Here is a 23,973-nt window from a genome sequence, read left to right as displayed (position 1 = left end):
ATTGGAGAGGCTACTAAACTCTCATGGCAATTGGAGAGGCCACGAAACTCTCATGGCCATTGGAGAGGACCATTAAACTCTCATGGCCATTGGAGAGAACCACTAAACTCTCATGGCCATTGGAGAGGACCACTAAACTCTCATGGTCATTGGAGAGGACCACTAAACTCTCATGGCCATTGGAGAGGACCACTAAACTCTCATGGCCATTGGAGAGGACCACTAAACTCTCATGGTCATTGGAGAGGACCACTAAACTCTCATGGCCATTGGAGAGGACCACTAAACTCTCATGGTCATTGGAGAGGACCACTAATCTCATGGTCATTGGAGAGGCTACTAAACTCTCATGGCCATTGGAGAGGCCACTAAACTCTCATGGCCATTGGAGAGGACCACTAAACTCTCATGGCCATTGGAGAGGACCACTAAACTCTCATGGCATTTGGAGAGGCTACAAAACTCTCATGGCCATTGGAGAGGACCACTAAACTCTCATGGCCATTGGAGAGGACCACTAAACTCTCCTGGTAATTGGAGAGGACCACTAAACTCTCATGGTCATTGGAGAGGCTACTAAACTCTCATGGCCATTGGAGAGGTCACTAAACTCTCATGGACATTGGAGAGGACCACTAAACTCTCATGGCCATTGGAGCGGCCACTAAACTCTCATGGCCATTGGAGAGAACCACTAAACTCTCATGGCCATTGGAGAGACCACTAAACTCTCATGGTCATTGGAGAGGACCACTAAACTCTCGCATGGCCATTGGAGAGGACCACTAAACTCTCATGGCCATTGGAGAGGACCACTAAACTCTCATGGCCATTGGAGAGGACCACTAAACTCTCATGGTCATTGGAGAGGACCACTAAACTCTCATGGCCATTGGAGAGGACCACTAAACTCTCATGGTCATTGGAGAGGACCACTAATCTCATGGTCATTGGAGAGGCTACTAAACTCTCATGGCCATTGGAGAGGACCACTAAACTCTCATTGTCATTGGAGAGGACCACTAAACTCTCATGGCCATTGGAGAGGACCACTAAACTCTCATGGCCATTGGAGAGGACCACTAAACTCTCATGGCCATTGGAGAGGACCACTAAACTCTCATGGTCATTGGAGAGGACCACTAAACTCTCATGGCCATTGGAGAGGACCACTAAACTCTCATGGTCATTGGAGAGGACCACTAATCTCATGGTCATTGGAGAGGCTACTAAACTCTCATGGCCATTGGAGAGGCCACTAAACTCTCATGGCCATTGGAGAGAACCACTAAACTCTCATGGCCATTGGAGAGGACCACTAAACTCTCATGGTCATTGGAGAGGACCACTAAACTCTCATGGCCATTGGAGAGGACCACTAAACTCTCATGGCCATTGGAGAGGACCACTAAACTCTCATGGTCATTGGAGAGGACCACTAAACTCTCATGGCCATTGGAGAGAACCACTAAACTCTCATGGCCATTGGAGAGGACCACTAAACTCTCATGGTCATTGGAGAGGACCACTAAACTCTCATGGCCATTGGAGAGGACCACTAAACTCTCATGGTCATTGGAGAGGACCACTAATCTCATGGTCATTGGAGAGGCTACTAAACTCTCATGGCCATTGGAGAGGCCACTAAACTCTCATGGCCATTGGAGAGGACCATTAAACTCTCATGGCCATTGGAGAGAACCACTAAACTCTCATGGCCATTGGAGAGGACCACTAAACTCTCATGGCATTTGGAGAGGCTACAAAACTCTCATGGCCATTGGAGAGGACCACTAAACTCTCATGGCCATTGGAGAGGACCACTAAACTCTCCTGGTAATTGGAGAGGACCACTAAACTCTCATGGTCATTGGAGAGGCTAATAAACTCTCATGGCCATTGGAGAGGTCACTAAACTCTCATGGACATTGGAGAGGACCACTAAACTCTCATGGCCATTGGAGAGGCCACTAAACTCTCATGGCCATTGGAGAGAACCACTAAACTCTCATGGCCATTGGAGAGGACCACTAAACTCTCATGGTCATTGGAGAGGACCACTAAACTCTCATGGCCATTGGAGAGGACCACTAAACTCTCATGGCCATTGGAGAGGACCACTAAACTCTCATGGTCATTGGAGAGGACCACTAAACTCTCATGGCCATTGGAGAGGACCACTAAACTCTCATGGTCATTGGAGAGGACCACTAATCTCATGGTCATTGGAGAGGACCACTAATCTCATGGCCATTGGAGAGGACCACTAAACTCTCATGGCCATTGGAGAGGACCACTAAACTCTCATGGCATTTGGAGAGGCTACTAAACTCTCATGGCCATTGGAGAGACCACTAAACTCTCATGGCCATTGGAGAGAACCACTAAACTCTCATGGCCATTGGAGAGGACCACTAAACTCTCATGGCATTTGGAGAGGCTACAAAACTCTCATGGCCATTGGAGAGGACCACTAAACTCTCATGGCCATTGGAGAGAACCACTAAACTCTCATGGCCATTGGAGAGGAACACTAAACTCTCATTGTCATTGGAGAGGACCACTAAACTCTCATGGCCATTGGAGAGGACCACTAAACTCTCATGGCCATTGGAGAGGACCACTAAACTCTCATGGTCATTGGAGAGGACCACTAAACTCTCATGGCCATTGGAGAGGACCACTAAACTCTCATGGCCTTTGGAGAGGACCACTAAACTCTCATGGCCATTGGAGAGAACCACTAAACTCTCATGGCCATTGGAGAGAACCACTAAACTCTCATGGCCATTGGAGAGAACCACTAAACTCTCATGGCCATTGGAGAGAACCACTAAACTCTCATGGCCATTGGAGAGGACCACTAAACTCTCATGTTATTTGGAGAGGCTACAAAACTCTCATGGCCATTGGAGAGGACCACTAAACTCTCATGGCCATTGGAGAGAACCACTAAACTCTCATGGCCATTGGAGAGGACCACTAAACTCTCATGGTCATTGGAGAGGACCACTAAACTCTCATGGCCATTGGAGAGGACCACTAAACTCTCATGGCCATTGGAGAGGACCACTAAACTCTCATGGTCATTGGAGAGGACCACTAAACTCTCATGGCCATTGGAGAGAACCACTAAACTCTCATGGCCATTGGAGAGGACCACTAAACTCTCATGGTCATTGGAGAGGACCACTAAACTCTCATGGCCATTGGAGAGGACCACTAAACTCTCATGGTCATTGGAGAGGACCACTAGTCTCATGGTCATTGGAGAGGCTACTAAACTCTCATGGCCATTGGAGAGGCCACTAAACTCTCATGGCCATTGGAGAGGACCATTAAACTCTCATGGCCATTGGAGAGAACCATTAAACTCTCATGGCCATTGGAGAGGACCACTAAACTCTCATGGCATTTGGAGAGGCTACAAAACTCTCATGGCCATTGGAGAGGACCACTAAACTCTCATGGCCATTGGAGAGGACCACTAAACTCTCCTGGTAATTGGAGAGGACCACTAAACTCTCATGGTCATTGGAGAGGCTACTAAACTCTCATGGCCATTGGAGAGGTCACTAAACTCTCATGGACATTGGAGAGGACCACTAAACTCTCATGGCCATTGGAGAGGCCACTAAACTCTCATGGCCATTGGAGAGAACCACTAAACTCTCATGGCCATTGGAGAGGACCACTAAACTCTCATGGTCATTGGAGAGGACCACTAAACTCTCATGGCCATTGGAGAGGACCACTAAACTCTCATGGTCATTGGAGAGGACCACTAATCTCATGGTCATTGGAGAGGCTACTAAACTCTCATGGCCATTGGAGAGGCCACTAAACTCTCATGGCCATTGGAGAGGCCACTAAACTCTCATGGCCATTGGAGAGAACCACTAAACTCTCATGGCCATTGGAGAGGACCACTAAACTCTCATGGCATTTGGAGAGGCTACAAAACTCTCATGGCCATTGGAGAGGACCACTAAACTCTCATGGCCATTGGAGAGGCCACTAAACTCTCATGGCCATTGGAGAGGACCACTAAACTCTCATGGCCATTGGAGAGGACCACTAAACTCTCATGGCATTTGGAGAGGCTACTAAACTCTCATGGCCATTGGAGAGGACCACTAAACTCTCATGGCCATTGGAGAGAACCACTAAACTCTCATGGCCATTGGAGAGGACCACTAAACTCTCATTGTCATTGGAGAGGACCACTAAACTCTCATGGCCATTGGAGAGGACCACTAAACTCTCATGGTCATTGGAGAAGACCACTAATCTCATGGTCATTGGAGAGGACCACTAAACTCTCATGGCCATTGGAGAGAACCACTAAACTCTCATGGCCATTGGAGAGAACCACTAAACTCTCATGGCCATTGGAGAGGACCACTAAACTCTCATGTTATTTGGAGAGGCTACAAAACTCTCATGGCCATTGGAGAGGACCACTAAACTCTCATGGCCATTGGAGAGAACCACTAAACTCTCATGGCCATTGGAGAGGACCACTAAACTCTCATGGCCATTGGAGAGGACCACTAAACTCTCATGGCCATTGGAGAGGACCACTAAACTCTCATGGCCATTGGAGAGGACCACTAAACTCTCATGGTCATTGGAGAGGACCACTAAACTCTCATGGCCATTGGAGAGGACCACTAAACTCTCATGGTCATTGGAGAGGACCACTAATCTCATGGTCATTGGAGAGGCTACTAAACTCTCATGGCCATTGGAGAGGCCACTAAACTCTCATGGCCATTGGAGAGAACCACTAAACTCTCATGGCCATTGGAGAGGACCACTAAACTCTCATGGTCATTGGAGAGGACCACTAAACTCTCATGGCCATTGGAGAGGACCACTAAACTCTCATGGCCATTGGAGAGGACCACTAAACTCTCATGGTCATTGGAGAGGACCACTAAACTCTCATGGCCATTGGAGAGAACCACTAAACTCTCATGGCCATTGGAGAGGACCACTAAACTCTCATGGTCATTGGAGAGGACCACTAAACTCTCATGGCCATTGGAGAGGACCACTAAACTCTCATGGTCATTGGAGAGGACCACTAATCTCATGGTCATTGGAGAGGCTACTAAACTCTCATGGCCATTGGAGAGGCCACTAAACTCTCATGGCCATTGGAGAGGACCATTAAACTCTCATGGCCATTGGAGAGAACCACTAAACTCTCATGGCCATTGGAGAGGACCACTAAACTCTCATGGCATTTGGAGAGGCTACAAAACTCTCATGGCCATTGGAGAGGACCACTAAACTCTCATGGCCATTGGAGAGGACCACTAAACTCTCCTGGTAATTGGAGAGGACCACTAAACTCTCATGGTCATTGGAGAGGCTACTAAACTCTCATGGCCATTGGAGAGGTCACTAAACTCTCATGGACATTGGAGAGGACCACTAAACTCTCATGGCCATTGGAGAGGCTACTAAACTCTCATGGCCATTGGAGAGGCCACTAAACTCTCATGGCCATTGGAGAGGACCATTAAACTCTCATGGCCATTGGAGAGAACCACTAAACTCTCATGGCCATTGGAGAGGACCACTAAACTCTCATGGCATTTGGAGAGGCTACAAAACTCTCATGGCCATTGGAGAGGACCACTAAACTCTCATGGCCATTGGAGAGGACCACTAAACTCTCCTGGTAATTGGAGAGGACCACTAAACTCTCATGGTCATTGGAGAGGCTACTAAACTCTCATGGCCATTGGAGAGGCCACTAAACTCTCATGGCCATTGGAGAGGACCACTAAACTCTCATGGCCATTGGAGAGGACCACTAAACTCTCATGGCCATTGGAGAGAACCACTAAACTCTCATGGCCATTGGAGAGGACCACTAAACTCTCATGGTCAATGGAGAGGACCACTAAACTCTCATGGCCATTGGAGAGGACCACTAAACTCTCATGGCCATTGGAGAGGACCACTAAACTCTCATGGTCATTGGAGAGGACCACTAAACTCTCATGGCCATTGGAGAGGACCACTAAACTCTCATGGTCATTGGAGAAGACCACTAATCTCATGGTCATTTGAGAGGCTACTAAACTCTCATTGCCATTGGAGAGGACCAGTAAACTCTCATGGCCATTGGAGAGGACCACTAAACTGTCATGGCCATTGGAGAGGACCACTAAACTGTCATGGCCATTGGAGAGGCTACTAAACTCTCATGGCATTTGGAGAGGACCACTAAACTCTCATGGCAATTGGAGAGACTACTAAATTCTCATGGCCATTGGAGAGGACCACTAAACTCTCATGGCATTTGGAGAGGCTACTAAACTCTCATTGCCATTGGAGAGGACCAGTAAACTCTCATGGCCATTGGAGAGGACCACTAAACTCTCATGGCCATTGGAGAGGACCACTAAACTCTCATGGTCATTGGAGAAGACCACTAATCTCATGGTCATTGGAGAGGCTACTAAACTCTCATGGCCATTGGAGAGGCCACTAAACTCTCATGGCCATTGGAGAGGACCACTAAACTCTCATTGCCATTGGAGAGAACCACTAAACTCTCATGGCCATTGGAGAGGACCACTAAACTCTCATTGTCATTGGAGAGGACCACTAAACTCTCATGGCCATTGGAGAGGACCACTAAACTCTCATGGCCATTGGAGAGGACCACTAAACTCTCATGGTCATTGGAGAGGACCACTAAACTCTCATGGCCATTGGAGAGGACCACTAAACTCTCATGGTCATTGGAGAAGACCACTAATCTCATGGTCATTGGAGAGGCTACTAAACTCTCATGGCCATTGGAGAGGCCACTAAACTCTCATGGCCATTGGAGAGGACCACTAAACTCTCATGGTCATTGGAGAAGACCACTAATCTCATGGTCATTGGAGAGGCTACTAAACTCTCATGGCCATTGGAGAGGCCACTAAACTCTCATGGCCATTGGAGAGGACCACTAAACTCTCATTGCCATTGGAGAGAACCACTAAACTCTCATGGCCATTGGAGAGGACCACTAAACTCTCATTGTCATTGGAGAGGACCACTAAACTCCCATGGCCATTGGAGAGGACCACTAAACTCTCATGGCCATTGGAGAGGACCACTAAATTCTCATGGTCATTGGAGAGGACCACTAAACTCTCATGGCCATTGGAGAGGACCACTAAACTCTCATGGTCATTGGAGAAGACCACTAATCTCATGGCATTTGGAGAGGCTACTAAACTCTCATGGCCATTGGAGAGTACCACTAAACTCTCATGGCCATTGGAGAGAACCACTAAACTCTCATGGCCATTGGAGAGGACCACTAAACTCTCATGACATTTGTAGAGGCCACTAAACTCTCATGGCCATTGGAGAGAACCACTAAACTCTCATGGCATTTGGAGAGGCAACTAAACTCTCATGGCCATTGGAGAGGACCACTAAACTCTCATGGCATTTGGAGAGGCTACTAAACTCTCATTGCCATTGGAGAGGACCAGTAAACTCTCATGGCCATTGGACAGGACCACTAAACTGTCATGGCCATTGGAGAGGACCACTAAACTGTCATGGCCATTGGAGAGGCTACTAAACTCTCATGGCATTTGGAGAGGACCACTAAACTCTCATGGCATTTGGAGAGGCTACTAAACTCTCATTGCCATTGGAGAGGACCAGTAAACTCTCATGGCCATTGGAGAGGACCACTAAACTCTCATGGCCATTGGAGAGGACCACTAAACTCTCATGGTCATTGGAGAGGCTACTAAACTCTCATGGTCATTGGAGAGGCTACTAAACTCTCATGGCCATTGGAGAGGCCACTAAACTCTCATGGCCATTGGAGAGGACCACTAAACTCTCATGGCCATTGGAGAGGACCACTAAACTCTCATGGCATTTGGAGAGGCTACTAAACTCTCATGGCCATTGGAGAGGACCACTAAACTCTCATGGCCATTGAAGAGAACCACTAAACTCTCATGGCCATTGGAGAGGACCACTAAACTCTCATGGCATTTGTAGAGGCCACTAAACTCTCATGGCCATTGGAGAGAACCACTAAACTCTCATGGCCATTGGAGAGGACCACTAAACTGTCATGGCCATTGGAGAGGACCACTAAACTGTCATGGCCATTGGAGAGGCTACTAAACTCTCATGGCATTTGGAGAGGACCACTAAACTCTCATGGCATTTGGAGAGACTACTAAACTCTCATGGCCATTGGAGAGGACCACTAAACTCTCATGGCATTTGGAGAGGCTACTAAACTCTCATTGCCATTGGAGAGGACCAGTAAACTCTCATGGCCATTGGAGAGGACCACTAAACTGTCATGGCCATTGGAGAGGACCACTAATCTCATGGTCATTGGAGAGGACCACTAAACTCTCATGGCCATTGGAGAGAACCACTAAACTCTCATGGCCATTGGAGAGGCCACTAAACTCTCATGGCCATTGGAGAGAACCACTAAACTCTCATGGCCATTGGAGAGGACCACTAAACTCTCATGGCATTTGGAGAGGCTACTAAACTCTCATGGCCATTGGGGAGGACCACTAAACTCTCATGGCCATTGGAGAGAACCACTAAACTCTCATGGCCATTGGAGAGGACCACTAAACTGTTATGGTCATTGGAGAGGACCACTAATCTCATGGTCATTGGAGAGACTACTAAACTCTCATGGCCATTGGAGAGGCCACTAAACTCTCATGGCCATTGGAGAGGACCACTAAACTCTCATGGCCATTGGAGAGGACCACTAAACTCTCATGGCATTTGGAGAGGCTACTAAACTCTCATGGCCATTGGAGAGAACCACTAAACTCTCATGGCCATTGGAGAGGACCACTAAACTCTCATGGCATTTGGAGAGGCTACAAAACTCTCATGGCCATTGGAGAGGACCAGTAAACTCTCATGGCCATTGGAGAGGACCACTAAACTGTCATGGCCATTGGAGAGGACCACTAAACTGTCATGGCCATTGGATAGGCTACTAAACTCTCATGGCATTTGGAGAGGACCACTAAACTCTCATGGCATTTGGAGAGGCTACTAAACTCTCATGGCCATTGGAGAGGACCACTAAACTCTCATGGCATTTGGAGAGGCTACTAAACTCTCATTGCCATTGGAGAGGACCAGTAAACTCTGATGGCCATTGGAGAGGACCACTAAACTGTCATGGCCATTGGAGAGGACCACTAAACTGTTATGGCCATTGGAGAGGCTACTAAACTCTCATGGCCATTGGAGAGGACCACTAAACTCTCATGGCATTTGGAGAGGCTACTAAACTCTCATGGCCATGGGAGAGGACCACTAAACTCTCATGGCATTTGGAGAGGCTACTAAACTCTCATTGCCATTGGAGAGGACCAGTATACTCTGATGGCCATTGGAGAGGACCACTAAACTGTCATGGCCATTGGAGAGGACCACTAAACTGTCATGGCCATTGGAGAGGCTACTAAACTCTCATGGCCATTGGAGAGGACCACTAAACTCTCATGGCATTTGGAGAGGCTACAAAACTCTCATGGCCATTGGAGAGGACCACTAAACTCTCATGGCCATTGGAGAGGACCACTAAACTCTCCTGGTAATTGGAGAGGACCACTAAACTCTCATGGTCATTGGAGAGGCTACTAAACTCACATGGCCATTGGAGAGAACCACTAAACTCTCATTGCCATTGGAGAGGACCAGTAAACTCTCATGGCCATTGGAGAGGACCACAAAACTCTCATGGCCATTGGAGAGGACCACTAAACTCTCATTGCCATTGGAAATGACCAGTAAACTCTCATGGCCATTGGAGAGGACCACTAAACTCTCATGGCCATTGGAGAGGACCACTAAACTGTCATGGCCATTGGAGAGGACCACTAAACTCTCATGGCCATTGGAGAGGACCACTAAACTGTCATGGCCATTGGAGAGGACCACTAAACTGTCATGGCCATTGGAGAGGCTACTAAACTCTCATCGCCATTGGAGAGGCTACTAAACTCTCATGGCCTTTGGAGAGGACCACTAAACTCTCATGGCCATTGGAGAGGACCACTAAACTGTCATGGCCATTGGAGAGGACCACTAAACTGTCATGGCCATTGGAGAGGACCACTAAACTGTCATGGGTCCTGTGTGGCTCAGTCGGTAGAGCATGGCGCTTGCAACGCCAAGCGTCGTGGGTTCGATTCCCGCTGGGGCCACCCATATGTAAAAGTAGTGGCCCCAGCCGACTTGTAAGTCGCTTTGGACAAAAGCGTCTGCTAAATGGGATATATATATGGCCATTGGAGAGGACCACTAAACTGTCATGGCCATTGGAGAGGCTACTAAACTCTCATGGCCATTGGAGAGGCTACTAAACTCTCATGGCCTTTGGAGAGGACCACTAAACTCTCATGGTCATTGGAGAGGCTACTAAACTCTCATGGCCATTGGAGAGGACCACTAAACTGTCATGGCCATTGGAGAGGACCACTAAACTCTCATGGCCATTGCTTATTTATTTGCATTGTTTGTGCTTCACACCTTCTATGTGAGTCACTGTACAGATAAAATTCAGGCTTGGTGTTTTAACTTTTCGGTAATGTTGTTTTGTAAATCTAGTCAACTGTAATTCTGTGTGTCTAACAACAATATATCCCTTTATTTGATTCACTACAGAGTGGAGGATGCAGCATTTTGGATGATGACATTTGGGAGCCATCCCTCCCAACAAGGTGCCTTTTTGTGAAATGGAAGGACACTAGGGAAGTAACCATGCTCACCACACAGCATAAGGCATTCAATAACAACCATGTCTCAAGGAGGGTTAAAAGGAATAATGTCCCCATTCCTGTTTCTGTGGGAGGACTGCAATGCCAGCATGGGGGCGTGTCAACCTATCTGATGCTCTGATAGGCTACTACCAGGTCCTCCACAAGACCAGGAAGTGCTATAAGACTTTTTTTTAACCAATTTGTTTACATTGCTTCAGTAAATACTTTTATTCTCTACAAGCAAATGGCCAAAACAAAAGTCAAACCCCTCTCTTCCAGCTGGCCTTCCGATAACAGCTGGTGTGGGAAATGGCTGAATTGGGGGCCCATAGCAACCTCACAACCATCATAAGACCCCCCACCACCTCTCAAAGTGAGTGACACTACCCAACACACATGCCAAAAGACAAAAAAAAAAGAACTGCAAGCATTTCACTAAACACAGACAGGAAAAAGGGTGAAATGCCAGATCATCTGTCCAAAATTCCAGTTCTCATTTTGTTTCCTGGCAGAGAGGGCCTCCTTCAAAGACTGTCAAGACATGCACAAGCTACGGTGAAAGTGAAATCTTATCATCTACACTTGGGTGGTAAAACAAACACGGACGCCATTTTGTAAATAGTTGTTTAGTTTTGCACTTTTTTTTAGTGATGGACACATGTGTAACCAAGTATGTGTTTGATAAGACATGTTGATTTATTCTTTAATGTATATCTGATGCTTTTATATTGTTTTTGTGAACAGTTAGTTTGTATGTGGGGCCAATACATTGGATATGCCTAGACTAAACATGCAGGCCTTATGGAGAGGCACTTTGGAGAGGTTGAAAAGCCATTTGGATATCCCCTGACACCACCACAACGTTTGAGAGAGGTTGATGTTGTAGAAATGTAGTTTCAATAGTGAACATTATAGGCACATCCAGAGTGCAAATACCACATTCAGACAATTTTGAATGGTTGAAAGGGCACTTGAATGTACCCTGAATACCCCATAATACCACCACAGTTTGAGTGAGGGCAGCAGGGTAGCCTAGTGGTTAGAGTGTTGGACTAGTAACCAGAATGTTGCGAGTTCAAACCCCCGAGCTGACAAGGTACAAATCTGTCGTTCTGCCCCTGAACAGGCAGTTAACCCACTGTTCCCAGGCCGTCATTGAAAATAAGAATTTGTTCTTAACTGACTTGCCTGGTTAAATAAAGGTAAAAAATAAATAAAATAAAGGTTCTTCCCCTGAACACTGTTCCCTAGTATGCCTTTGTTGTAAATAAGAATTTGTTGTTAATTGTTGTTGTTATTGCTTCCGTTCGTCTCCTAGCCCCTACCTGGGCTTAAACCAGGGACCCTCTGCACACCTAGACAACAGCCTCCCACAAAGCATCGTTATCCATATTCTCAGAACGGGTGACGTCAACGATTGAAACGCTATTAGCACGCACCTCACTAACTTGCTATCCATTTCACATCGGTAACATTAACTGACTTCCCTTGTTAAAAAATATATATATATGGTTGAAATTGTGTTTTTATATTGAACAAACAGCATTTAGGGATTACAAATATATAATAGCACTGGAAGTATCACATTCACAGACATCTGGCACTTGGGAAACGTCCCGTGACCACACCTGACACCACTTACTAAAACATCTGCCACTTGGGAAACGTCCCGTGACCACACCTGACACCACTTACTAAAACATCTGCCCATTTCTAGTTGTTCGGTCTATCAATCCCATTGTTCAGATGATGTGGACGCCTTCTGACGTGTTTCCAGCTCTGGGAATCAATCATTCACTTAAAGCTTGCCAATGAAAGATGACTTTCAAAATACAAAATAAACAATTATTTTTGTGTGTGCTTGAACTTGTGTATTCTGAACTATGTAACTCCTGTCTATCTTCTGATAATTTCCTCATAATCTCCCAGATATCCTCTTTACAAATAGACCAAGTTTTGGCATGTCAGAATCATCGAATGAATCGCAGATACTTTTGCATATGTCTACTTTGGTGGAAATCATCATTTTGCCGTTAAATCGAAGAGGTTACGCACAGATATTTTCTTCCTGCAATACAAGTATTGTACGAGTTCCAGCAATCCCTGTCCTACTCTGTTTCGACAGTTATTACTGTGTAGTTTCAGAGGAGTAGGATAAACTTAATGTACAGTGTTACCAAAAAATGACTGAGGCACAGATGATGTCCAAACCTGTTTGTAAAGTAAGATATATTTGTCTCTCACCACTTCTCTTCTGAGCCAGCTTGTTCATGAGGTAGGACTTTCCGGTGCGATACAGCCCGACCACAGACACAACAACGACTTTCTGTTTCAGTCCCATCAGGTAGTTGATGGCCTCTGGTTCTACGCAAAGCTCTCCGTCAGCGTTTTTAACAAGGCACATTGGGGAGTCCATGGTCAAGTGGCTTCACAAGATTGCTTAAAAGCAAATGGTTGATACAAGGTCATCATCATTAATACTTATTTAACCTCTATGATGCTATTCCTAATCATGTCAATAACAAAATACAACGCATTTTGCCATCATAAACCATTTTACTTCTAATAATGATCTGTAACAATAATAAATAGTAAATAGTTTGACAGCATCTTAAGACACAATTCTAATGCAGGAATCTCCTGCTCCAGTCCAGTAGTGACTGGTTCTACAAGCTTGTATTGTAGTCCAGCACTAACATGTCTGATTCAAAATATCAAGGTACAGGTTTATACAGGTTTGTCAGTGCTATTGGTGTGTGTCATGAGAACATGAGAACAATTCTACAGCCAAATCATTGTGATGAATGCAGCTGATATAGAGAAACGTCTGGGGAAAAACATATTATTAACCTAAAGTTATTCAGTTTGGTATCTTTAGTACAAACAATAGGAAAGTGGTCGCTGAGATCATTTGTAAAGACACCACAGGCCAAGTATTTATGGGAACCAATTTGTCAGGATTAGGTCAACCAGCGAAGAGTTTGAATACCTGTGGGTTTGGAAATCAGAAGAGTCAGGTTAAAGTCAGGGTTGATACTCACATATACTCGTAGTTTCGCTGACAGTCAAGGATTCTCTGCAAAACAATTTGGTAAAATCACCAAGCAGCAGGCTATTTAACGGCTGCAGACACTGAAAGTGAAAGTGACCTCCTGTCTGGTGAAACCCATTCATTATCTAAGTACCACAAGAATGCAGTTTAACAGGAACTACCTCAGATTCACAGTTGCTTTTATTCATGGGTGCCAATGGAACTGTACAATGTACTAAAGTACAACTCCTTCTAAAAACAAGGGCTTTTCAAGAAAACCTTTTAAAAGGACTAATTCGAGGCAAAAAGGAGTTGGAACATTCAACAACAAAGACAGAGATTCATTTCGATTTGCTCAGTTTGAATCCATTGTTAGTGCCAAGCGAGGAGAGGTGAATCGTCTATAGGGCGAGTAAGACTAGATTGTAGACAGTAAAGAAAAATACCTGCTGTGCTTATATCCATGGGGCGGGAAGGTTTAGGGTCATGAAATGAAATGCGCTCTGGTTGGTTGGCGGATGGGTGGCGGTCTGGTTGGAGGGCGGTCTGGTTGGAGGGCGGTCTGGTTGGAGGGCGGTCTGGTTGGAGGGCGGTCTGGTTGGTTGGCGGATGGGTGGCGGTCTGGTTGGAGGGCGGATGGGTGACGGTCTGGTTGGAGGGCGGTCTAGTTGGAGGGCGCTCTGGTTGGAGGGTGGATGGGTGACGGTCTGGTTGGAGGGGCGGATGGGTGGCGGTCTAGTTGGAGGGCGGTCTGATTGGAGGCGGTCTGGTTGGAGGGCGGATGGGTGACGGTCTGGTTGGAGGGCGGTCTGGTTGGAGGGCGGTCTGGTTGGTTGGCGGATGGGTGGCGGTCTGGTTGGAGGGCGGTCTGGTTGGAGGGCGGATGGGTGGCGGTCTGATTGGAGGGCGGTCTGGTTGGAGGGCGGATGGGTGACGGTCTGGTTGAGGGGCGGTCTAGTTGGAGGGCGCTCTGGTTGGAGGGTGGATGGGTGACGGTCTGGTTGGAGGCGGATGGGTGGCGGTCTGGTTGGAGGGCGGTCTGATTGGAGGGCGGTCTGGTTGGAGGGCGGATGGGTGACGGTCTGGTTGGAGGCGGATGGGTGGCGGTCTGGTTGGAGGGCGGTCTGGTTGGAGGGCGGTCTGATTGGAGGGGCGGTCTGGTTGGAGGCGGATGGGTGACGGTATGGTTGGAGGGCGGTCTAGTTGGAGGGCGCTCTGGTTGGAGGGTGGATGGGTGGCGCTCTGGTTGGAGGGCGGATGGGTGGCGGTCTGGTTGGAGGGCGGCAGTCTGGTTGGAAGGCGGATGGGTGGCGGTCTGGTTAGAGGGTGGATGGGTGGCGGTCTGGTTAGAGGGTGGATGGGTGGCGGTCTGGTTGGAAGGCGGATGGGTGGCGGTCTGGTTGGAGGGCGGATGGGTGGCGGTCTGGTTGGAGGGTGGATGGGTGGCGGTCTGGTTAGAGGGTGGATGGGTGGCGATCTGGTTGGAAGGCGGATGGGTGGCGGTCTGGTTGGAAGGCGGATGGGTGGCGGTCTGGTTAGAGGGTGGATGGGTGGCGGTCTGGTTGGAGGGTCGATGGGTGGCGGTCCGGTTGGAAGGCGGATGGGTGGCGGTCTGGTTGGAGGGTGGATGGGTGGTGCTCTGGTTGGAGGGTGGATGGGTGGCGCTCTGGTTGGAAGGCGGATGGGTGGCGGTCTGGTTGGAGGGTCGATGGGTGGCGGTCCGGTTGGAAGGCGGATGGGTGGCGGTCTGGTTGGAGGGTGGATGGGTGGTGCTCTGGTTGGAGGGTGGATGGGTGGCGGTCTGGTTGGAGGGCGGATGGGTGGCGGTCTGGTTGGAGGGTGGATGGGTGGCGGTCTGGTTAGAGGGTGGATGGGTGGCGATCTGGTTGGAAGGCGGATGGGTGGCGGTCTGGTTGGAAGGCGGATGGGTGGCGGTCTGGTTAGAGGGTGGATGGGTGGCGGTCTGGTTGGAGGGTCGATGGGTGGCGGTCCGGTTGGAAGGCGGATGGGTGGCGGTCTGGTTGGAGGGTGGATGGGTGGTGCTCTGGTTGGAGGGTGGATGGGTGGCGCTCTGGTTGGAAGGCGGATGGGTGGCGGTCTGGTTGGAGGGTGGATGGGTGGCGGTCTGGTTAGAGGGTGGATGGGTGGCGTTCTGGTTGAAGGGTGGATGGGTGGCGGTCTGGTTAGAGGGTATATGGGTGGCGGTCTGGTTAGAGGGTGGATGGGTGGCGGTCTGGTTGGAGGGCGGATGGGTGGCGGTCTGGTTGGAGGGCGGATGGGTGGCGGTCTGGTTGGAGGGCTGATGGGTGGCGGTCTGGTTGGAGGGCGGATGGGTGGCGGTCTGGTTGGAGGGTGGATGGGTGGCGGTCTGGTTGGAGGGCGGATGGGTGGCGGTCTGGTTGGAGTGTGGATGGGTGGCAGTCTGGTTGGAGGGGTGGATGGGTGGCGCTCTGGTTGGAGGGGCGGATGGGTGAGCTCTGGTTGAATAAAGAGAAAATAATACATTAAAAATACATAAATTAATCATCATTGTTGTGTAATTTATATCTATAGGTTTTATCCTTCATTATTTTTTATCTATCTTGCGTTAGTGTTTAAGCCTAAACTTTCAGGCCTAATTTTACACACACCAAATGGCCTACATGCAAATCCCCAAACGCTTTTGTGAATGATTGATATGAGTTAATTCTCATTAATACTTAAATATGAAATATATTAAATCCCCCAAATAAACCATAACACACTCTTTCTTGTGCCAATTGCAAAATACAAGGCCTAGTATTCACTTTCAAGGTCTTAACCTACTGGAGGCTTTCATTCCAACCAAGCACTAACACACTACTCAAATATTTAATGGACGAACGTACTTCCTTGTTTCACCTCGTTTTTTCACCAAAGCTAATTAAGAAATGTTAGAGGCCATGACTGAATACCCTGGCAGGTTCTGTTATTTGTCCCTCCTGAGTCACCGTAGCATCATAGCCACTTCCTAAAAATAGTGACTCCCTCAAAATAATCAGAATTATTCTAAGGTGCATAAAGAAATCTGTAATTAATTTATACTTTTTTACCGGCGAAATCTTAGTCGTGCAATTTTACATCTAGCTAAGATGTTGGTTGCAGTATTTCTCAAGTTAATTAAAACAATTGCATGAAAAACTAGTCAGTGTACTGCGTGTAGTCTATGGAGTCAGTGTACTGCGTGTAGTCTATGGAGTCAGTGTACTGCGTGTAGTGTATGGAGTCAGTGTACTGCGTGTAGTGTATGGAGTCAGTGTACTGCGTGTAGTCTATGGAGTCAGTGTACTGCGTGTAGTCTATGGAGTCAGTGTACTGCGTGTAGTCTATGGAGTCAGTGTACTGCGTGTAGTCTATGGAGTCAGTGTATTGCGTGTAGTCTATGGAGTCAGTGTACTGCGTGTAGTCTATGGAGTCAGTGTACTGCGTGTAGTCTATGGAGTCAGTGTACTGCGTGTAGTCTATGGAGTCAGTGTACTGCATCCTGAGAACAATAACATGTCATTGTTTTTAAAGAGGAAATCCAAGCTCAAATGATCACTTCTAAGCAGCTAATGGTTGATACAAGTTAATCATCATTGATTCTTATATTAAATCCCCATGATAATGCATTCCACTCTCTTGTGCCAAGAGACAACATGTATGTATATTTTATTCCAACCCAGCGTTAGCACGATATTCAAATATTAAATGTCCAGATTTAAGGCCATTACAAGTGGATTATTTGAAACAGGCATGTTAGTGCAGATGTGGAACAAATACTTGGAAATGCCTAGGAAGAATAGGGCTCAATCTTGAGATGCACACGCAAAGCAATTGTTATTGATGGGAGTTTGCCATGATAGATTGAATTGAAATAAGTTTTGCCTGCAGATCTAAAGTTAGGATTCAGCCCATTGGATCCCTGAAATCCTGATACTCACGTAAACTCGTATTTTCTTTGCCAGAAACATCCCTGCAAACCCTCATCCCACCATCTATAAATGGCAAAATCTACACAGCAGGCTACTGACTGTGAAAGTAGCCTCCAAGACCATGGTGTCATAAGCACAAATGTTATTTGTCACATGCTTTGTAGACAACACTGGGTCAATTGTGTGCAGCCCTATGGGACAGCTTGGAATCGAACCAAGGTCTGTAGGGACACCTTTAGCACAGATATGTAGTACCTTTATCACACCCTGACCTTAGAGAGAGTTTTATTCTCTAATTTGGTTAGGTCGGGGTGTGACTAGGGTGGGTACTCTAGTTTTTCTATTTACATTTACATTTACATTTAAGTCATTTAGCAGACGCTCTTATCCAGAGCGACTTACAAATTGGTGAATTCACCTTCTGACATCCAGTGGAACAGCCACTTTACAATAGTGCATCTAAATCATTTAAGGGGGGGGGTGAGAAGGATTACTTATCCTATCCTAGGTATTCCTTAAAGAGGTGGGGTTTCAGGTGTCTCCGGAAGGTGGTGATTGACTCCGCTGTCCTGGCGTCGTGAGGGAGTTTGTTCCACCATTGGGGGGCCAGAGCAGCGAACAGTTTTGACTGGGCTGAGCGGGAACTGTACTTCCTCAGTGGTAGGGAGGCGAGCAGGCCAGAGGTGGATGAACGCAGTGCCCTTGTTTGGGTGTAGGGCCTGATCAGAGCCTGGAGGTACTGCGGTGCATTTCTATGTTGGCCTGGTATGGTTCCCAATCAGAGGCAGCTGTATCGTTGTCTCTGATTGGGGATCATATTTAGGCAGCCGTTTCACCACTGTGTTTTGTGGGATCTTGTTTCTGTGTAGTTGCCTGTGAGCACTCCATGACTTCACGTTTCGTTTGCTGTTTATTGTTTTTGTGAGTTTCCTTTATTGAACATGTGGAACCCAAATCACGCTGCACTTTGGTCTGAGTATATTTCCAGTTCGTACGACGATCGTGACAGTTCCCCCCGCTGCTATTGGACCAGGTACCTATTGGAAAAGAGATGTTATCTCAATGTGAACCTGTATAAATAAATGTAAAATAAAGGTACAATAAAAAAGTTGCTGCCCTTATGGTTCTGAGTTTGAGAAAAGAACATAGTTTAGGAGACAAAGCTGAACGATAAATTATGCCAATGCTGTCTGGCTATGTGTGTCTTTGCTATAAAGGATCTCAGTTGCAATGTGTTAGGGACTCTCAGAGAATTCATTGATAGACACTGAATTGATCTGAGAGTCACAGGGTTGTGATGGAGCTCATATAATTAAAGATGGACTTTGTGATAACTAACTCTGACTTGTGTGTGGTTTGCTCTCATGATTTGGTAAATACAGGAAATTTCCACGACAAGACTGCAGCCATTGTCCCTACTTCTGGCAGAGGTGTTGTCACTGGGGCCTGGATTCCTTTTTTTCCTTTGTAGGTCAATTCTTCCAGCTGAAGCTGAGTCAGTTGTCTCTGAATGTTGTTTTTCTTGTTTTGTAAGTCTCTGTTCATCAGTTGTGTGTTTTTTCAAGTCCTTTCTTTTCTCTAAAGAAAGTGTAGAGGAAACATCCCTCTCTTTTTTCCAGTCCCACTTCTCCCTTTATTTCCACTGCTCCAGACACCATCAGAATTTGTCCATTGATGTATGGTGGAGGTTCTGTAAACCTCCATTGATGTATGGTGGAGGTTCTGTAAACCTCCATTGATGTTCTGGAGGTTCTGTAAACCTCCATTGATGTATGGTGGAGGTTCTGTAAACCTCCATTGGTGTATGGTGGAGGTTCTGTAAACCTCTATTGATGTTCTGGAGGTTCTGTAAACCTCCATTGATGTATGGTGGAGGTTCTGTAAACCTCCATTGATGTTCTGGAGGTTCTGTAAACCTCCATTGATGTTATGGAGGTTCTGTAAACCTCCATTGATGTTCTGGAGGTTCTGTAAACCTCCATTGATGTTCTGGAGGTTCTGTAAACCTCCATTGATGTATGGTGGAGGTTCTGTAAACCTCCATTGATGTATGGTGGAGGTTCTGTAAACCTCTATTGATGTTCTGGAGGTTCTGTAAACCTCCATTGATGTTCTGGAGGTTCTGTAAACCTTCATTGATGTTCTGGAGGTTCTGTAAACCTCCATTGATGTTCTGGAGGTTCTGTAAACCTCCACCATCTTCCTGTCTGACTTTTCATTGTCTTTCTTCAACATTCCTCTAGCTGTCTTTATACTTTTCAGCAATCCCTCTCCTTCTACTTTGAACAATTTCATCACCTTGCTTTCTCTAGCTCGTTTATTTTTTTCCATTTCTTTCCGTGTCCTTTATGCGTTTTTTATTATAGTTTCCATTTCCTGAGACACACTGAGACATCAAATGTTCCCTCCTCTGGCCATTTAGTACCCATTTTCCTAGTGCGTTTTTCCCATTTCTTAGACATTTCTATTAGTTATGTTTTGCCTAGCGGATGCCTAGTGCTCAGAATGTCTACTGCCAATTTACTCATTATTGCGGCCTGCATCTTTTTGGTCTTCCTACCGTCAGTCTAAGTTGTTTACCTTTTTCTGTGTCTGCGAAGTACTAATATTAGTTTATAGACCATTTATATTTGTATTATTGCTGCTCTTTCATGTAATTTTCTATTCTAACGCTACGGATATTCTTGTTTCCGGGTTTATTCTCAGTTTATTCATTTAACTTCCTGTGATATTCGTATTTTTTTTGTATTTATTCTTTCTTTGCTTATTCTTTGCTATTTTTGTTTTATTGTGCTTATTAAAACCACTTGTTCTTATAGTTCCTACAGATCCTAAAAACACTTTGACCCTATTCTCTCTTATTTATATCCACGTTATTTTTCTTTCTCTGATTATTGTACTCAGACTATTGGTTATTGCCACTGTTTGTTGGTTTTTATAATTGTTCTCTCTTTTTGAGTATATTCTTACCTGCCTTCATGTACATATCTACCTCATTGTAAAAAAACTGAGTTTAAATGTATTTGGCTAAGGTGTATGTATGTCAACTTCCCGACTTCAACTGTATCTACCTCAAATAACTTATTATTATCTATCCTGATGCCTAGTCACTTTACCCTGCCTGCATGTACAAGGGATCTTGTATATGAAACAGTCATTTACAGGGTAGTTATACCTGAGTATATGTAAGAGCTGTGAACACTACGAGCGACAAGAAACCTCAAGAGAGATAAAGTACAGAAAACATGTCTCCTAGACCAATTCTAGGTGTACTGTGATTCACCTTCGATTAATGAAATCGCTGTCTCTCTCACCCTTGGGGTATGTGTGAGGCCTGGTTGCATGGGTGGTGGCAGGTTACAAACTGTGGGGTTGCAGGCAGGCAGGCAGGCAGGCAGACAGACAGAGATTAATTGTTAGTTATTACTGCACTGTCGGAACTAGAAGGACAAGCATTTCGCTACACTCACATTAACATCTACTAACCATTTGTATGTGACCAATACATTTGATTTAATTTGATAGCAGCATGTAGCCTCATATGTTTATTTTACCATAATGTAGAACCCCCTGTATATAGCTCCACATTGATTTGGTACTGGTAGTCCCTGTATATAGCTCCACATTGATCTGGTACTTCCTATATATAGCTCCACATGGATCTGGTACTGGTAGTCCCTGTATATAGCTCCACATTGATCTGGTATTCCCTGTATATAGCAGCATATTGATCTGGTACTTTCTGTATATAGCTCCACAATGATATGGTACTGGTAGTCCCTGTATAGAGCTCCACATTGATCTGGTACCGGTACCCCCTGTATAGAGCTCCACATTGACCTGGTACTGGTACCACCTGTATATAGCTCCACAATGATCTGGTACTGGTACCCCCTGTATAGACCTCCACATTGACCTGGTACTGGTACCCCCTGTATATAGCTCCACATTGACCTGGTACCACCTGTATATAGCTCCACATTGACCTGGTACTGCCTGTATGTAGCTCCACAATGATCTGGTACTCCCTGTATATAGCTCCACATTGATCTGGTACCACCTGTATATAGCTCCACATTGACCTGGTACTGGTACCACCTGTATATAGCTCCACATTGACCTGGTACTGGTACCACCTGTATAGAGCTCCACATTGACCTGGTACCACCTGTATATAGCTCCATATTGATCTGGTACCACCTGTATATAGCTCCGCATTGACCTGGTACCACCTGTATAGAGCTCCACATTGACCTGGTACCACCTGTATATAGCTCCACATTGACATGGTACCACCTGTATATTGTTCCACATTGACCTGGTACCACCTGTATAGAGCTCCACATTGACCTGGTACTGGTACCACCTGTATAGAGCTCCATATTGACCTGGTACCACCTGTATAGAGCTCCACATTGACCTGGTACCACCTGTATAGAGCTCCACATTGACCTGGTACCACCTGAATATAGCTCCACATTGACCTGGTACCACCTGTATATAGCTCCACATTGACCTGGTACCACCTGTATAGAGCTCCACATTGACCTGGTACTGGTACCACCTGTATAGAGCTCCACATTGACCTGGTACTTCCTGTATAGAGCTCCACATTGATCGGGTACTTCCTGTATAGAGCTCCACATTGATCTGGTACTTCCTTTATAGAGCTCCACATTGATCTGGTACTTCCTGTATATAGCTCCACATTGACCTGGTACCACCTGTATAGAGCTCCACATTGACCTGGTACCACCTGTATATAGCTCCACATTAATCATTGATATGTTGGATACATGTCTCCATCTCAACCAAGAATCAACGGTAAAGTATAGGACTAAATCAGAATCAATGTTAAAGTATAGGACTAAATCAGAATCAATGTTAAAGTATAGGACTAAATCAGAATCAATGTTAAAGTATAGGACTAAATCAGAATCAAATACATTTTCCAGACAGTTCCCGCTGACTTAGTCTAATACGAAGACACAGTACATCTCTTTCAAATGTTGATATTTGGTTGAGTTGACAACCAAACACAATTCAATATCCAGTTTGTCCATGTTGGTCTACATCTCAACCCCCCAAAAAATGATGACGTGAATTGAAGGATTTAATCTAATCTTAAATGCATTTTAAATCAAGTGCGATTTTGATTTAGTCCTATTCTTTAAATTTAGATATTTGGTTGAAATGGAGACGTGAATTCAACGTTAATGATTAACTTGAAGGTTACATTTGAAATCAACCAAGCCTAAGCCTATATGTATTGTCTATTTTAAGTTGAACACTGGATTGAATTGAAACAAATAGCTGTTGATGACTTGGCAGATGCCTTCAGAAAGAATTCAAAGCCCTTTACTTGTTTGTGTTACAGCCTGAATAAACAATGGATTCAATTGAGATGTTTTTTTCACTGACTTACACACAATACCCCATAATGTCAAAGTGGAATTATGTTTTTTAAAATGTTAAAAATGAAATGCTGAAATGTCTTGAGTAAATCAGTATTCAACCCCTTTGTTACAGCAAAAACCTAAATAAATTCAGGAGTAAACATTTCCTGAACAAGTCACATAATAAATTGCATGGACTCACTGTGTGCAATAATAGTAATAAATAAGAATCATGGTAAACACCCCACACATACAATTCTCCGTAGGGTCCCTCAGTCAAACAAGTGCATTTAAAACACAGATTCTCCCACAAAGACGAGAGAGGTTTTCCAATGCCTCACAAAGAAGGACAACTATTGGTGGATACATTAAAAAAAAAATACATTGAATTTGAACCTTTGAGCATGGTGAAGTTATTACACTTTGGATGGTGTATCAATAGACCTATTCATTACAAAGATACAGGCGTCCTCATTGCCTGCATCCGTAATGGGTCTGCGATCTAACGACCACCCCTCATTATTGCCAGCAACAAGCAGCAGGGTTGCCTCGTGGTTAGAGCGTTGGACTAGTAATCAAAAGGTTGCAAGTTCGAATCCCTGAGCTGACAAGGTACAAATCTGTCGTTCTGCCCCTGAACAGGCAGTTAACCCACTGTTCCCAGGCCGTCATTGAAAATAAGAATTTCTTCTTAACTGACTTGCCTGGTTAAATAAAGGAAAAAATTTAAAATTATAACTTGAAGAACAGCAAGGAGTCATAGAACGTTAACAGCAAATTGGTTATTTTATTTATCCGTTATTTCACCAGGTAAATTG

At 45.7% G+C, this 23,973-nt stretch overlaps 1 protein-coding gene and 1 pseudogene across 1 annotated transcript; both read right to left on the bottom strand.

The window, feature by feature from the left end:
- The window catches only part of LOC135547705 (guanylate-binding protein 1-like), a 30,717-nt pseudogene extending 16,765 nt beyond the window's left edge, over positions 1–13,952 (bottom strand).
- A 539-nt stretch (positions 13,953–14,491) lies between these two features.
- LOC135546894 (mucin-2-like) lies at positions 14,492–17,328 on the bottom strand. The gene is made up of 2 exons (XM_064975455.1): positions 17,270–17,328; positions 14,492–16,304 (listed from the first exon to the last, which is right to left on the bottom strand). Exons 1-2 carry the CDS (start codon positions 17,326–17,328, stop codon positions 14,492–14,494), a joined length of 1,872 nt encoding a protein of 623 aa, XP_064831527.1.
- Positions 17,329–23,973: the final 6,645 nt, after the last annotated feature.

The sequence above is a fragment of the Oncorhynchus masou genome, chromosome 10 (assembly GCF_036934945.1).
Source record: "Oncorhynchus masou masou isolate Uvic2021 chromosome 10, UVic_Omas_1.1, whole genome shotgun sequence".
Lineage (NCBI taxonomy): Eukaryota > Metazoa > Chordata > Actinopteri > Salmoniformes > Salmonidae > Oncorhynchus > Oncorhynchus masou.
The sequence above is the reverse complement of the archived record's forward strand: the minus strand, read 5'-3'. Positions and strand labels throughout refer to the sequence as shown.